The following is a 13,934-nucleotide window of genomic DNA, read 5'->3' as shown; positions in this document are numbered from 1 at the left end:
GCTGGGACAGTTGCTATGGCAAAGAAAATGGTCCTGTAAAGTCCAGGCGATTTTCTAACTCTGTGCCACACTTGCCCAAATGCTAGTTCCTTGTGGGCTGGGCTAGCAGCTGAAGAGAGAGTTCTCACGGATGGTAGGTAGCATCTCATTCCAACGCAGACCCAGGGGCTGGCAGGGTAGGGAATGCTTGTGTCCCTTCAGGTTTGCACAAACACACAAGATGCTTGTGTTTATTTTGCAAAGGGCTTTGAGTTATAAAGCAAACATGCACCTAGCCTCCTGGTTCTGTGTATGATAAATACTGACAGGATGGGCTTCTTTGTCATAATCTGCAATTAATAGATTGGGTGCCAGGACTTCTAGGTCAGAGAGGCAGCTGGGCACATTTGGAGTAATCCCAGGGAGAAGCTCCCGGAAAGGTTGACAAGGACACTAGGGCACAGCAAGATGTCCTGTCCTCAGTCACCAGAAAAGTGTCTCCTCTGTAGACTTCTATATCTGTAGTCATGTTTCCGCTGAGTTACAGAGAGAACAAACATCAAGGGGTATTTTAATACCATTGCTCTTTCCTCACTTATAAATGATAAGATTAATGTCTATTTAGTCACATTATCATGAACTCATTATTTGAGTAGTGTATATAATAAGCAAAAAATAGTAGGAGTATTACTATTAGTATGTATATTGCTACTTGAAATTAGATTATAAAATTAATTTAAATTAATGAGTATTCCACTATTTATTGTATATTGTATAAATATACAAATGCATACATGAATGAATATATATATTTACGTGTTATTTTATATACTTTATATGTATCTTTATACACACACACACACACACGAACACACACATATCTTACTTATAGTAACAACAGTGAATAGATATAGTTAGAGATCAGCATGTCTCGAAAAACTTGTCACTATTTGACCAGTTTACTTTACTTGCAACTGTGTTTCTGGAATAATTATAACTCACTTCTCACTTCACTCACAAAAGTAACCCAGCTTGGACAATAATAGCCCTATTATATAATAGCCCTAAGTAAGGATCAAAATATTGGGGGGGGGGGAGGAACACATTGATCTCAGAGAAATCCAAGACCAGTTACAATCCCAATGCTGCTGAATAAGGCATCTACTAGACAACCTGGCTTGAGAAATTTTGTACTGGGGACACCAAAATAATTTTTAAAGTATGCAATACATTTTTGATAGCAATTATCAAAACTAAAACTAAAACAACAACTCAGTGGCCATAAGATTTGTCCCTAATAAAGAACTTTTCATTTAGTAAGGAATACTATGTTTTTATTCTCATATTTTCTCATAGTTTTCTCCTAGGGTTGACTTGAATAGCTTCAACCTCAAGTAGATGGTTTTAGTACCAACTAGAACTGTTTAAGTAACTGCTGCATTGAAGGTTATTTTGCCATTCAATTTTTGTCTATTTTTTTTTTCTTCTTTAACTCCTGGTAATTTCTCTAACAACTTTAACATTTAGCTCCAGCAGTTGGAGGTTTGGGGCATTCTTTAAAGGCTAATTTAAAACTTATAAGACAGATGACATTAGTTTATCTCTTTTATATCCTAGTACAAAGAAAAGAGAGAAAGCAAACTAACATTAAGACCCAGGGGTTCAGGTGACAGACATAAATTACCTTATTTCAATGGCTTCACAGTTTTTGCAGGGAGGATGTTTGCTTTCTGCTTTATATAACTTTTTATACTTATTCTGCACAGTTTGATTTTTAAATGCCCTTTCCGGCTCTCTTACTCCTATTTCCTCTCGGCGTTCTTTCAATTAGAAAAATACTGCTTTAGCAAATCACACTTTTAACAATTTCTTATTAAGCAACATCAGACAATGACTTAAAATTGAATTTTTCCCCCTTTCAACTTGGCCCTGGGTATTTTGTATCTCACTCTTAGATGTACATGTTTCTTTTTTACATTTTCAACTGTACCTAAATAGATTAGCCTTAAATAGACCTCTTTAGAAGTGTCTTATTTCATCTCAAGCTCAACATCAAAGTCAAAACTCTTTACCATTTCTTCTAAACAGTTCAAGCTCTCTGTGTTCCTAAAATACTCTCTGCTACTCTCTAGCCCAGGAACCTTGGGGTCCAGTGACCTATTTAGGTTGTCATCTGTGACATAGGTAGAAATGATTGCACTTTTTGAAACTCACAGGTAAAAGCTACAGGTCAGAAGTAAATGTGTAGTATGACTCTTCCATCAAGACACATTTTACCTGAGTTTTTAATCATTAGTAAATCTGAAACAAGTATTTCTATACTGCCAACCATGTATAAGAAGAAATTCACACTACCTGGTTCTTGTTCTTTCTCTAGGTTTTTGTGGTCCTGGAGATGATAAAATTAGTGGAGTCATCAAAAGAAAATACTGAGGTTTGGGTAATTCACAAACTGATTTACTATGGATTGTGAATTGTCATGGAGGATATCAAAAATGCTTTTCCATGACTGTGATATATGAAGACTTTTAATGTACGTCTCTGTGAATCGAGAGGGAATAAGAGTTATTTTATTGTTCCTTAAGGAATTTCTTGCAATATGTGAAAGTTTTTTATTTTCACCTCTAAGCATTTGTTTTATATGTTACAAAGCCATTATTGAATTCAGAAAACAAAACAAACTTTTTGCAGATAGAAACACTAGAGCTAGTCACAAATGCAAAGCTTGAACAGGTAGGTTTAACTTTCCCTTCTTCTGACAGCCCTGAAATGCATTTGAGAATTAACATGCAGTTTTAGACTTTGTTGCTGCAACCTTGGTAGTGATCTGTTTTTATGTTACAGGTAATGAAAGCTTAGAAGAAAACTACGTCCAAGACAGTAAGATGGGGTTTGTCATCAATGCCATCTACGCCATGGCACACGGGCTACAGAACATGCACCATGCCCTCTGCCCTGGCCATGTGGGCCTCTGCGATGCCATGAAGCCCATTGACGGCAGCAAACTTCTGGACTTTCTCATCAAGTCCACGTTCATCGGTGTGTCCGGAGAGGAGGTGTGGTTTGATGAGAAAGGAGATGCTCCTGGGAGGTAAAGCAGTCTTTTCCATAATGGATCCAAATAACTCCGTGATCCTCCCTGAACCTCCTGGCTCCTTGCGATTCCATGGTTTCTGGATGCCATGAAGATAGGCACAACCAGAGAGCTAAAAAGACAGGGCTAATGTTAGGTGTAAATTACATAATACAACATTGAAAAACTTTTTGGTAAACACTCATAATCCTGCATCCTGCCAGTGCCAACCCCCACACGAGCTGTCATCCCCACTCTTCCCTCAGAATGCCTGGGACTTCCCTGCAAGTGATGGGGTTATACCTGACCAGCAGGACCCTCCTTGGCACTGATAACGTCAGGTCAGCATCCTTCTGATTGACTGGCTGTGGAATATTATGCCTGCTTAAAGATCTTAATGTATGAAGAGAACCAAGTCCTACATATGTATCCCTTCTTCTCAGTCTAACTTATGTTCCTGCTAACATATTTCTTGGAACAAGAAAGAAAAGGAATTTCATGTCTGGTACAAGTCTCTAAGACTTCCAAAGAATTAATTGAGAAGCAAAGGAAAATTAAGTCTAACTATATATGTTTTTCCCAAGTCATGTTATGTACAGTCTTTCCTGCAACACTTGCTTTTATAACAACAGTTAGCTCATATGTGGTCTGTATACAGAGAATGATATCAGTACGAAGAGTAGTTGTGTTCATTCATAGGAATTTTCTAAGGCAAGGGGTAACGAAAGTAGTGAGATAAAAATTAAAACCTGCACAGGAAAGAAAAAAGGCCCTCAGTCTAGCTGCTGCTCAGTGTGCCCCAAATCCTTTTTCTCCCCCCTCATAAGCCCTGTTATCTTTCAGTATATGATTCTGCAGAATAAGAGATTTTAGAAAAGCATATGTTGTGATAAAATGGAACATCAAATCATTTAATCCTCATTGCTATAGGCATATTATTATCCTCTTTTGCAAATGATAAAACTGAGTATCAAAGAAATTTTAAAAACTCCTAAAGTCACCCAGAGAGTAGCTGGTAGAGGCAGTGCAGTCTAAATCTGAGACTTGTAATCTTTTGGCTACATCATGCTGCCATTTAGCTAATTCTAAAATTAGACAAAGTTGCCGGCAACCTTCTTAATGTCATTTCAAAGGTACTGTAAGAGACTATTTGACCCTGAGTTATTTTCCACAAATCTTTTCCTTTCATGTAAGCTTAAAGTTCTACCTTTAGAGAGTGCCTTGTGGGTCTTCAGTGGATTCTCCCTGTTAAAATCCAACAGCTCTAGGAAGGATAAATGATATAGGTAATTGTCAGCAATTAAAACAATGAATTTATCAGATTTCTTCAAGCTGCTGGTTAGGTGGGAGCAGTGCAGATCCAAGTAGGAGAGGTGGAATGAGCCAGGGCCTAGGCTTGGGGAAAGCTCCCAGGGGCTGAGTACCTTAGGAAATGGTACCAGAAGGAACAAGTGGGTCTAAGATTCAGAGCACTGACTCCCCCCACTGTCCCATCCCCTTAAACCCATGGTTGTAATCCTGGGATCCACTGGCAACCAGACTCTGTAAAGGACTGGGTTTGGAATGGAAATCTACCTTCATGACTCTATAACAGAGTGTGCCTAGGACAGGGCAGATGCATTCCCCACACTCCACAGACACAAATTTCCTCCTCTTCTCTCTAGTTGTAAGCTATCCAAAATAAAGGCACACAACTTCTGCTTGTTTCTCCATCTTTAAATATTTAAATCACGAGCTTTCCTCTGGGTCCCTTTTCAAGGATTGTTTCCTCATGTTCAAAACTGTTCAGCTTAATCTGTGTTCATTTCCTGTTTCAACCACTTCCCTCTGTTTCTGTCTCCTGCCTTACTACCTTTCATGCTTTTGGTCCCTCTTGTAATTATTTCAGTTAATCATTATGCAACATAAATTGAATGCATTGACAGGATGCTGTAAAGGCAGCATTTACAGCATGTGGATATTCCAAATACCCGCCAACATGCCCAGAAGGGACTCTGGGGTCAAAATATGAGAGTAATGTTCGTTAGCACACACAGCATAGAAGAAGGCCTCTTTTTAGTAAGTCAGTGTTTTTCCCTTGTTATCGTCAAGTATTTTTTTTTCTCTAGCTTTTGGGACTTTTAAAAAATATGTTTTCATAGAAAAATATTGCGAATTTTTCAGTTTCTAAATGCTAATGAAGTGTGAACTGATTTCTCCTCTTGAAATGAGGAAGTTAAGATAAAAGTCTTAGGAAACTGATTTATATAGAAAAAAGATATTCTAAAGCTAATGTTACACCTAAGCCTTCATTGAGAATATATAAGGAGATTTAACAATGTAATATGCTGTAAAACATGCATATTAAAGGAAATGAAAAAGGAAACTATTCTACCAAACACCCAGAGCAAGCTCTGTGACCATAATGTATTTAAAATTGAAACATACTAAAGGTGTAGGTTAGTATCATTGATCAGCAGGATGAGTGTGAGCTGTCAGCCTATGGTTAATACCCATGAGGAGATGAGTTAGAGAACTACTCTGAGAACATTCTAGTGCATCTCAGCAGCAAAAGGAATAAGGGCCCTCTATTAACCAAAAATCAGAAAGCAGAGATGAATAATACACTCCAGGTAAGTTTTGTTGACCTGGAAAAGTAGGGGAATGACTTCCTTTACTTCACCAGAGTCCCCTTTCCCTTTAGGGGGCTGCTATTTATAGAAATTGCCAGAATCCGGTTGTGCAGAAGCCATGGGCAACCCTGTGGGTGACAGAATGCATTTGCACATTAAGAACAGGCAGCAAAGCTAATAAAAGATATTAGTTATCCAGATAGAGTCCTAGGCCAGATACAGCCCATAGGTTTCAGATGCCAACTAACATTGATGGGTAATTACTTCCTGGAGTGCTGGGCTAAGGAGGATTCCGAGTCCAAATCTTTCTAAAGAGAAAGAATTCCAGGATGGATTAGTTAGGGGAATTGTTGGAGAGAGGAAGAGAGCTGAGGAAGAGGAATATGTGTTAGTTAACTGTCATCTATTTCTTTGAGTCAAGCACAAAGAGCAAGATGCCTCTTATATTCTAGTGCAGGAGGATGAGGACTCTGCACTGGTGCTGCAGGAAAGAACTCTGATTTGCAGAGCTAGTAAGGGAGAGTCTGTTATACATTTGGGCAACTGCCACTTGAGTTATAGTTTACTTGGAGTAAATAGTAACGTGGAAAGAAGATTGAAGATACCAGAAAATTTTCAGTGACTCAGAGGGAAATGGCTACAACAACACAAAGATCTTCTCATTTTCTTATAGTTTGGAAATAACCAGAGTATTTTAGTACGTCAGTAGTACTACAGAAATGAATAATATAGTGATATGCCTTAATATGCATTTATCCCACTTGTGAAATATTCTACATGCCTTATTTTAGTAAATCTCCACAAGCATCTCATGAGCCTTAAAGAGTTCGGTATAATCTACTGTTAAAATGTTAGAAAGGAGATTCTAGCTTACACATTCTAACATCAAATCCTGTGTTTTTTTTCCACTGAATTGGAAAATGCTCTCCACTGCCATCACTGGGAATGACGAATCTGGCCCCCAGACCACACCCTGACTATAGTGAAGGTTTCTAAATGTAGATATTACTGTTGTGTAGCATTGCAGCCTTTGAAATAACTGGCACCAATTATTTGGATTCGGAAATGTGTGTCCTAATCAAGGAAGAGACCAGTTTAAATGTCAATGCTCAAGATGTTAAATTTCCAACATCCTTGCTAATCAAAGATGCATTTATCAGATTTCTTGCTCTATTAGCATCTAAAATAGGTTTCAGTCTTGGTAAAACTCATCTCTTTTAACCCAGTGTAATGAAAATGGCAACTGAATGTGAAAAATACATTTGGAATAAACATAATCATTTAAAAATTTATGTTCTAAAGAATTGTTACTCGATCAAAGAATAACTTGCTGATTAACAATTTGAAGGAGACGATCATAACTCAGCACATACAGAATTTTCCTTGAGAATAAGCACAAAGAAAAGTGCAAAAATAATACATTCTTTAATAAAATTGAATCATACACAGAGACTGAATAATGGAATACATATTTGAAAGTCAGCAGACTTTCCAACTAAACTAAACTAAGTAAATTAAACTGAAACATTGACAGTAGCTGCCATTAGCACATGGGATGATTCTAACTTTTATCTCTCTTCTGTTATTATCTATTTATCCAGATCTTTTGGTTTCTACATCATGTCCATATTCTCCAAGACATGCATGTTGTTTGCTTTGTAGGTATGATATCATGAATCTCCAGTATACTGAAGCTAATCGCTACGACTATGTACATGTTGGAACCTGGCATGAAGGAGTGCTGAACATCGATGATTATAAAATCCAAATGAACAAAAGTGGAGTAGTACGGTCTGTGTGCAGTGAGCCTTGCCTAAAGGGTCAGATTAAGGTAAGCCAGCCACAAATGCATACTTGGGGGTGGGGGTGTCCGTGAGGAGACCTCCTGCCTGGACATCAGTAAGAAAAACACAGACATTTTTCTTTGAAAAGACTGCCCAGAAAGGGTGTGCCACGCTCACTGCTTCTGTTCTTGGGTGTAGCAAAAATTAAGATAATTGAGAAGACAAAGGAAGACTGGGAAATGAAATAGGCCAACCATTGAGATATGTAGAATATTCTTTATTTTAATCACAGTGATGAGCTATGATCTTAAACATGATATAGAAAGCAAGGGGATGAATAGTCAAATTAAAAATTGAAACAGAAGTAAACATGGAAATGAAAACCAATGATATTGCGTAGTTATAGTTCCAGCTGTTGTTAAAGAAGGTGAACAATGCTGGAGTTCCTACCGTGGCTCAGTGGTAACAAATCCGTCTTGTTTCTATAAAGATATCTGCTCAATCCCTAGCCTTGTTCAGTGGATTAAGGATCTGACATTGCTATGGGCGGTGGTGTATGTTGCAGATGTGACTCAGATCCTGCTTTGCAGTGGCTATGGTGTAGGCTGGCAGCTATAGCTCTGACTCGACCCCTAGCCAGGGAACTTCCATAGCATATGGCTCTTCCAGAGCAAAGGTATGGCTCTAAAAAGAAAAAAAAAAAAAAAAAAAAAAAGCAGCTGAAGGATGCCAAAGAAGCTTATAACTAAAAAGAAGCTGAAATGAGGTAACACAAAAACACTGCTTATCCCTTCTCTTTTCTCCACCAAGTCTTTTGATTTTCCTGAAACTGGTATTTTCCAGCTAAGAAAATGTCCCCACTTTCTAATTATTCCCAAAGCTTTTCTTTTTTTCAGGTTGGGGTAAGTGAGTGACCATGATATTACTGTGTAATTAAAACCCTAATAAACATTGTATATTGGGCATTTGGCTGAACATGGTAGAGAGAATTCTTGGCGAGGAAAGCATGGAAACAGCAGTCTTTGTATCCTAGGCTATTTAAAGCCAAACTAGCTGAAGCTCTAAGAAGCAGAGCAGAGGGGAGTGATTGTGAACTGGCAGCAGCATAGATTAAATGACCTAATAGGTCTTTCCCATCTCTAATTTTCTGTGATTCATCTCTGGAAGCAGACAGGCTGTCACGTAAATGTCACAGAACACAGCTGGGGCTGGAACGGATACTATGTGAGGCCCCTGCTCTCTTGCTATGTGGCCATGCTGCTGTGCCAGTCACAGGAGCCATAGGACCACCCATTCCAGGGAGCTGCTCTGAGAAGTATACCTAGTGGTCCTAGAAACAAGAGTCTAAAAGCTTTATCTCTACTGATCTAAGAAGGTGGGGGATCTGCAACATCTTTTAGCAACAACAAAGAGCTGTCCAGGTAGATTCAAACTCTCCGTGGAATCAGTCACTTTGAGCATGAAAAAAAGTTCTGAGGCAACTGCCTAGTTTCAAATGTCACTGCCTTCTCTGCAGATGTGATATTAAAAGTGTTTAATATATGTAATGATAACAAACCAATCAGAATGAACTCTTTAGCACTATGACAGGATGCTTGACCTCCTGCCGTTCCCTCGATTGACCCTGGAGTTGTTGGATCACAGGAAGATTTAGGTGAGGAATCTGACATGGACAGGGTAGTGTGAGGCAGTGAGGAGGCTTAGAGGCACCATTCTGTAGTTTCCAGCCAGTACAGAAGCATTTCGGTAGCACAAGAATGGCTCCAGCCAAACCACAGTGCATGGGCTGTATGTCAGTGCTGCTCTCCAAGTGTGCGTCTCTGACTCTTGTCCAGATGGAAGTTTTCATGTGAGGCTTCTAGTGGTTTGTAGGAATAAATATCCACTGAAATCGAGAGGCCTAAAATTTCTCCTCAACTATTGCCATGGATCTCAGACCACTGGATTTTGTGTTTGTCATCTTTGGGCGCTAGGGAAAACCAGGACATCTGAGACCGGAAGTCATATGATTGAGACAGTCCAGCACTTTTGTGACCCAAAGGAAATTACATGTTCATCTCAGATCTTCTTCCCATCATGGGCAGCAGCACTGAGTCTTTAATGCAGATGACTGTTGTGAAAACGTTTATGGAACTAATGGAATGACAAAGTTTGGCTTTTCAGAATATTAGAAAAACAAACAAACACACAAAGAAGCAAAACCTTGGCAAGAGAATACAAATGATTCCAAAGACTCTCTAGTTGAGCTCCCCTTCAAGATTCCCTCCTGTTACCCTGGCTGCTGGTTCACATACCATGTGTGGTCCCATTTGGACATTCCAGAAGATAGGCCTTCTCCCACCCCCAAGTTCAAAGCAAAAGCTGTCTACGTGCATCTCTAATCTTAGATGCTAAAGTATTTCTGGCTTCCTGTTTGCATTACACCCATGCAGTGTTATTGAAGGAGACCCCAGAAATCATTGCTGAGCCACTAGAGCACTCACTATAAATGCAAATCTCTCAGGGTCCAATTTTCATGATATTCTTCACCCTGCAGGTTGAAACTAGGCCCTTTCTCAATAGCACCTGGAGTGGAGGTAAGGGGGGATGTTTGTTTGTTTCCCATAAGCACCATGGGAAGTAGGGAAACAAATGAAGTCTGAATCCCATTTACCAAATAATAGCATTTATATCCTTTCTTACACCATCAATTCACCACCTACCAGGCCCAGGATACAGAGCCCAATCTTGCAATAGCTACTGCAGACCCTGGAGAGAAGCAACTTCTAAGGTGATTGGAGTTCTTGCACTTGTGTTAACTGAGAAACATAATCTCTGGGATAAAATTATTCATTTTAAATATCAAATGCCACTTAAAATGCTGAAATAATCATTTGACTTTTTTTGTGGTAACCCATAGGTCTTTCCCATGGTAATTTTTTTAAAAGTAGTTAAAAGTCCAATTTCCTACGTTATTGATTTTTAGGAATAAAAATATAATATCTTCTAATATTTTATAGAGGTAGAAAGTGATCTCAGTCATACCATCTACTGAGGTAAAAAAAATAAAAATTCATTTGTTGTGTCTTATATTAGGGAAAAAGAACCCATGCCAGGTAGGTCAATATACCTGGCATGGGTATAATATAAAAAACTGGTTGTAAAAGTAAAAGGGGGCCACTGAGGCGGGAATCCTTCCCACCCTGGGGCTAGAGGGACCCAGAGGAGGTCATAGCTCTTCCCTTAAGTTCTTTTTTATATTCTTTGCTCCAAGACTCTGGTTTGGGTCTAGGAGTTTAGGCAGGGAGAGTAGAGAAGGTCACAACACGCCCCTCTTTTCATCCAACCAATCAAGATAGAGATATGGATTTGGGGGTCAGTAGATGCAAACTATTATATTTATAATGACTAAGCAATGAGGCCCTTCTGCATAACACAGGGAACTCTATCACACAATCACTTGTGATAGAACATGATATAAGATAAAATGAGAAAAAGAATGTATACATATATATAATACTATTATATATATATATGACTGGGTCGTCTTGCCATACAGCAGAAATTGATAGAACCTTGTAAATCAACTATAATTTAGGAGAAAAAGATAGAGATCCGGAGACATTAGGTGAACATGAACTATATCACCCAGGGCTCTGCATTACACAGGCCATATGGTCATGTAGTTAAATATATACGTGGAAAAAAGCCCAGACACACATAGTTTTACAAGCTATAGATTTCAGAATTAGGTTTACTCTGTTTCCCTGAAGCATCTGAAAGTGAGGTGCAAACATCATGAAATGTCCTTTCCTCGTACCTCAGCTCTTGTTCTCTAAGAATGAGGGCACTTCTCACATGACCACGTGATAGTAAGACCAGCTGAGAGGGGTGGCAACATCATCCATCAGAGCTTGTCCCATCCACTTCAGCATCCACGTTTTGTGAATCAAAACAAACTACCCATCTAAACGGTCCATAGCTAATGCAAGTATTTTGGCAACCAGTGAAACAACAACAGTCCCTTTGTTATATAATGTTTTCTAAATTGCACTGCAGGATGGTAAGTTCTCAATAAATATTGCCCACAGGAATATCAAAAACTCCTTATTTGAGAAGCCCATGATTTCATAATGATGATGTGATCTTCCCCAGTTACTAAAAACATACCAGCTAAAATTTTGTAAAAACTTGAAGAACATTGGGTTTTTTTGTGTTTTATTTTGTATGTGAAAACTTGAAATGATTATAGTCTCTCCGGATGAGAAGGAAACTTTGCAAGCACTGGTGATAATGAAAAATGCTACAGATTCATCATTAATTTGTCCACGGCAACCTCTGAGTAATACCAGCACCTTTACCTCTCAGGCTTTGACCAGTGTTTAAGCTGGTCTCTCAGTTACTAAACTTTTCGGTGATCACCTTAGCTGCATCCCTAGCTTGTCTGTTGCTTTGGGGCACAGGTGCCAATAGGAGCTGCTGCTGAATCACATGGCAGAGTACAGAGCAGGAGCTCAGCAGAGCTGCCGAATCTTGGAGGTGGCAGGGGCTAAAACAGGGCCCATTTACTTTTTAAAGTAAATGTTTATTGAAGTATCCAGGTAAGTAGAGGAGGAAGGCATGAGCATGAATACCCAGGGTACTCTTACTAGTCTTTGTACTAGCTGTTCACACTGCCTAGAACACTCTTCCACAGCACATTCAGGGTTTACTCCCCCCTGCTCCCAAATCTTTACTCAAATAGCAGAGCTTCCTGAGGGCTAACCTGACCACCATATGCAGAATTGCAACCCCCAGTTCCAGGTGCCTTGCTGTCTATTGGGACTGAGACTAAGATGAGGCAGGTGAGGTGGCTATAGCACAGATACTACAGAAGCCTCTCCTCTCAAGGTCCTGCACTTGCAGGGTGAGCATGTACACAGCCCTGAGAGTGAGTCCTCTTTAAATTTGGTCCCTGGATACTAGACTAAGTCTCACCTTGGTCCGTGCCAATAACCCCATTCCTCTTTCTCGTGCAGTTTTCCCAAAGCCTTACTCTAGAATGATAGCTCCTCAAAGATTGGGAGTATTACCTGTTTTAGTCACTGATTATTTCTAGCCTTGATATGGTGCCTGGCACTCTAAATGCATGATGCGAGTGAATGAATGGATGAATGACTGAACGTATATTCTCTGCATAAGCATTTCATTCCTCCTTGTAGCAGTGTGCTTCATACATCATGCCAGATTTTGAGCTTATTCACCTCAATGATCATCAGAATCTTTCATCTCTTTATCCCAGTGCATAGCACCATGTCTGGCACACTGGGCCGCTAAATAAAGGTTGGTTAAGTAAATATATATCTGCCAACCTCTGAGATATAATTTTGATTCTCAGAATAACATGTCATCATTCTGACAGCTGTTTTTACACCAGGACGAGCTTAGTTCTTGGAAGTAACTGGGGATAAAGTGACTGAGGTTTGCACAAGGTACTTACTTATCTGTAAAATATACATAATTAACTTCACCCCAAGGAGTGGTTATGAGGATTAGTTCAGTTTTGTACAGAGTACCTAGCACATAGTCTGGTTCAATATGTATCCATTTTTTTGACATTTTGTATTCTTATACAATTTTTGTTACATTTTCCCCGTAAGAAATTATAATGTAGGAATTTTCCAAAATTGACATCTTCCTATAGTTATTGCAAAGCTGTCTTCAATTTCCTCTTATTTTTAATTCTCTTTGAATCCTTCATTTTTATATGTTCTATTTATGTCATACTCCATATTATTTGTCTATTTTCTTTCGTATGTGCTGATAAAAAATTATTGATTAATATGTGCCAAGAACTATGTTAGCACTGTGATTGCAAAGGAGGCTTACATGGCCCCTTCCTTTGAGGAACTCATACTGTAGCTGGAAAAAAATGTATCAGCCATTGGAGTCCATTGTTGCCCAAACTCTCTGGGCTTTGTGGGGCACAAGTGGGGAGACTAACCCTTCTCTCCTTTGGCTGACTCTCCTGCAGTCCTAGTTAGCCCCAGTGTCTTTATTCTGTTTAGTCTTCAGCCATTTTCCTTCTGAAGAAAATTTTCTCTCTTTCCTTTGATTTATCGTTACTCTTCCTTCATTATATTCTCTTGATGCTGTTTACTTTCTTTTGTCTTTTTTTCAAATAAAGCCTACATGTAAAAAATCCATTTCAAAGTTCCTTCAGAAACGTAGTTGTAAAGTGAACACTTGATTTCCTACAGCATAAATACTTAAAGACTCCAGTGTACATATGAAATTGACTCACAGCCTTGTGTGAAGCAGCAGGTAATCCAGTCTCACAAGCAGTAAACAGACCACCACGTATCCAGGATGTAAAAGGAAGCAAAACAGTCCCTGTGTCTTGAGAAGTCTTGGTCCTTCAAGGGTTATTTCAGTGAAATACCAAATCTCTTATCTTGACTCAGAGCTGTCATAAAAAGTGTTTTTTTTAAAAAAAAAAAAAAAGGAGACAATACTTTAGTCAGTTAA

At 39.0% G+C, this 13,934-nt stretch overlaps 1 protein-coding gene across 3 annotated transcripts in view; it reads left to right on the top strand.

Annotated features, from left to right (window-relative positions):
• The window catches only part of GRM1 (glutamate metabotropic receptor 1), a 387,818-nt gene that overhangs the window by 306,505 nt on the left and 67,379 nt on the right, over positions 1-13,934 (top strand). For all 3 annotated transcript variants that reach the window (XM_047769317.1, XM_047769318.1, XM_047769319.1), the window contains exons 4-5: positions 2,824-3,070; positions 7,327-7,495. In XM_047769317.1, the coding sequence (XP_047625273.1) occupies positions 2,824-3,070; positions 7,327-7,495 (416 nt within the window). The remainder of the gene's footprint in view (positions 1-2,823; positions 3,071-7,326; positions 7,496-13,934) is intronic.

This window comes from Phacochoerus africanus, chromosome 2 (genome assembly GCF_016906955.1).
Source record: "Phacochoerus africanus isolate WHEZ1 chromosome 2, ROS_Pafr_v1, whole genome shotgun sequence".
In the NCBI taxonomy this organism is placed as follows: Eukaryota; Metazoa; Chordata; class Mammalia; order Artiodactyla; family Suidae; genus Phacochoerus; species Phacochoerus africanus.
Note: the sequence above shows the minus strand (reverse complement) of the source record. Positions and strands in the feature narration are given on the sequence as shown.